This window comes from Populus nigra, chromosome 13, assembly GCF_951802175.1.
Source record: "Populus nigra chromosome 13, ddPopNigr1.1, whole genome shotgun sequence".
Lineage (NCBI taxonomy): Eukaryota > Viridiplantae > Streptophyta > Magnoliopsida > Malpighiales > Salicaceae > Populus > Populus nigra.
Genome location: NC_084864.1, coordinates 3,010,634 through 3,013,955, shown reverse-complemented (window position 1 = coordinate 3,013,955; position 3,322 = coordinate 3,010,634). Strand labels below are relative to the sequence as shown.

Sequence of the window (3,322 nt, the reverse complement as noted above, 5' to 3'; positions counted from 1 at the left end):
ATTGCAGGACTATTTAATCCATGTCAATGTCTAAAGTCGGTGAATCGGTTCTGTTTGTAATGATTTTTCGCCAACAATTTTCCAAAACCCTCCCTGGAATAAGAGCGAAACCTTGCATAAAACGAAGTTTTAGCACTAACAAAACTGGCGAGAGCAGCCATGCACACAACTTGCTTGACAAAACTCCTCACCGAAATCTCTCATTTCAAATCATCAAGGAGCACCTTCTGTCGGGTTTTATCGACAATATCGATGAATTTACTGTCGCTAACGCCCTCAAAGCTTGCCGTGGATACCCACTACTCGGATCCCAAATCCACGGGTTTTCCATTATACATGAGTTCGTTAACGTCACTATAGTCTCTAATTCGCTAATGAATATGTACTGCAAATCTGGACAGTTTTGCAAAGCTTTATGTATCTTTGAGGATTTGACTCATCCTGACATTGTTTCTTGGAACACGGTGCTTTCGGGCTGCCAAACAAGTGAAGATGCGTTTAGTTTTGCTTGTAAGATGAATTCAAGTGGGGTTGTTTTCGATGCTGTTACTTATACTACAGTCCTTTCTTTTTGTTGGAGGCATGTGGAAGCCTACTTTCTCATTGGGCTGCAGTTGCATTCTTGTATTGTAAAGTTTGGGTTTGATTGTGAAGTTTTCGTTGGGAATGCGCTCATAAGTATGTATTCGAGATGGGGACATTTAGTAGAGGCTAGAAGAGTGTTCGAGGAAATGAAAACTAGGGATCTGGTTTCTTGGAATGCAATGATTTCAGGGTATAGCCAGGAAGGTATTTATGGCCTTGAAGCGATTTCAATGTTCCTTCAAATGTTTCGGGGAGGAATGGAGCTTGATCGAATCTCATTTACTAGTGCAGTTTCAGCTTGTGGATATGAAAAGAACTTGGAGCTTGCCAGACAGATACATGGTTTGAGCATAAAAACAAGACATGAGAAGCATGTTGCCGTGTCTAATGTTCTGATCTCAACATATTTTAAATGCCAAGTTATTGAAGATGCTAGATTAGTCTTCCAAAATATGAACGAACGCAATGTAGTTTCATGGACTACGATGATATCTATTGATGAAGCAGAAGCTGTCTCTTTCTTTAATGAGATGAGATTAGACGGGGTTTATCCCAATGATGTTACATTTGTTGGCTTAATCCATGCTATAACAATTGGGGAGCTTGTTGTGCAAGGAAAGATGGTTCATGGGTTTTGTACAAAGACCGGTTTCTCATCAAAATCAAATGTTTGTAATAGCATCATCACCATGTATGCTAAGTTCAAGTCCATGCAAGACTCAGTTAAGGTGTTTCAAGAGCTTAAGTACCAGGATATCATAGCATGGAATGCTTTAATTTCTGGGTTTGTACACAATGGGTTGTGTCAAGAAGCTATCCGGGCATTCTTCTCAGGACTTATAGAATCCAAGCCAAACCAATACTCATTTGGTAGCATCTTGAATGCAATTGGTGCTGCCGAGGATGTATCTCTAAAATACGGTCAAAGGTGCCACTCTCAGATAATAAAACTTGGACTCAACACTGACCCAATTGTTTCTAGTGCTCTCCTCGATATGTATGCAAAGCGTGGGAGCATTTGTGAGTCTCAAAAAGTTTTTGTGGAGACGCCTCAGCAAAGTCAATTTGCCTGGACAACAATCATCTCTGCCTATGCAAGGCATGGGGACTATGAATCAGTCATGAATTGGTTTGAGGAGATGAGGAGGCTTGAGGTGAGACCTGACTCAATCACCTTTCTTTCTATATTAACAGCCTGTGGAAGAAGGGGAATGGTTGATATGGGCTGTCACCTCTTCGGCTCAATGGTTAAAGACTATCAGATAGAACCATCAGCGGAGCATTATTCTTGTTTGGTGGATATGCTGGGTCGTGCAGGGCGACTAGAGGAGGCAGAGAGATTGATGAGTCATATTCCAGGGGGTCCCGGATTGTCTGTGTTGCAAAGCTTGCTAGGAGCATGTAGGGTACACGGGAATGTGGACATGGGAGAGAGGGTAGCTGATGCTTTGATGGAGATGGAGCCAACAGAGTCAGGCTCCTATGTGTTGATGTCCAACTTGTATGCTGAGATTGGAAAATGGGAAATGGTGGCAAAAGTAAGAAAAAGGATGAGAGTGAAGGGAGTGAAGAAGGAAGTAGGATTTAGCTGGGTAGATGTTGGTGGCATTGACAGTTCCTTGTCTTTACATGGGTTTTCATCAGGGGACACGTCCCATCCACAATCTGAGGCAATATGCAGGATGGCAGAATGCCTGGGATTCGAAATGAAATTTTTGAGAGAGGAAGAGATAGAGTGTCAGAAACAGAGTCTCATGTGCGATGGAGATCTTGTAACCCCTCAATAAGGGAGGATAATTTTTAGCGAGAGAGAGAGCAACAGATCATTAGCGGCATAGTTTAATGTTTTAAAGATGGTAATATTGTACCCTCAATATGGGGCGGCGGTCATGCTTTCCAATGGAATCATGCATTCCTTTCACAGGGTCAATATGCAAAATGCATGTAACCTTGATTAAAAATGTCACTGCACCTCAAAACAATTCACTGTACCAGCAATGAACCTTCAAATTGTCATTTGGGATGGTGCTTGTAGCCTTAACGCAAATGGAGGTGGTTATGTTTCTAACTTTCTACCCCCTGCTGTGTGAATATAGCAAATTTTTGTTTCAATTAGAAACATATTAGTGATCGGTTCAAACCCTTTTTTGGGCTGAGGATGGGAAAATTAGGAGTATCTCTTACCCAAATCTCATCATATTAAAATTAAAATTAAAATTAAAATTAAAAATTATAAAAAAAGCTATAAAGCTTTGGGAAAGCATTGAAGATGCTCACTCATAAATACTATATGCTCACTCATAAATACTATTTGTTACAGTGTAATAATAATTTTATCTTTTCATCCAAAATACTTAACATTAGTTATCAAAAGTATTGAGGTTTTTTTCACAGGGTTCATTTAACATTATTAAATTGATTGAAAAAAAATAAATATTTTATCATATTAATTATAAAGTAAGATGACAAAAATATCATTGGAAGTAAACATTTAAACTGATGTCAATGAATATTTTTATATTTTTACAATAGTTTTTTTGGTATTATAACGTAATCTGAGAGATGATTTGGTATGAGACCAAATATAAAAATAATAAACAATTAAAATGCACAATAAATTATGAAAATATCGTTAAAAGCAAAAAATTTAAAACTAGAATCATGGGGCTTTTTGGTCTTTTCATAATGATTTTTTTTTGTTATTATTAAGTCAGTTTAGAGATAATTTGGTAATTTA

General features: G+C 38.3%; 1 protein-coding gene across 1 annotated transcript; it reads left to right on the top strand.

Moving 5' to 3' along the window:
- LOC133671143 (pentatricopeptide repeat-containing protein At4g32430, mitochondrial) lies at window positions 1–2,660 on the top strand. Its single transcript, XM_062091792.1, has one exon. It carries the CDS (start codon window positions 21–23, stop codon window positions 2,370–2,372), a length of 2,352 nt encoding a protein of 783 aa, XP_061947776.1. The 5' UTR covers window positions 1–20; the 3' UTR covers window positions 2,373–2,660.
- Window positions 2,661–3,322: the final 662 nt, after the last annotated feature.

What these genes read in the sequence shown, in the direction of transcription:
- LOC133671143 (XM_062091792.1), top strand. Translation starts at nt 21, where the DNA reads ATGTCAATGTCTAAAGTCGGTGAATCGGTTCTGTTTGTAATGATTTTT.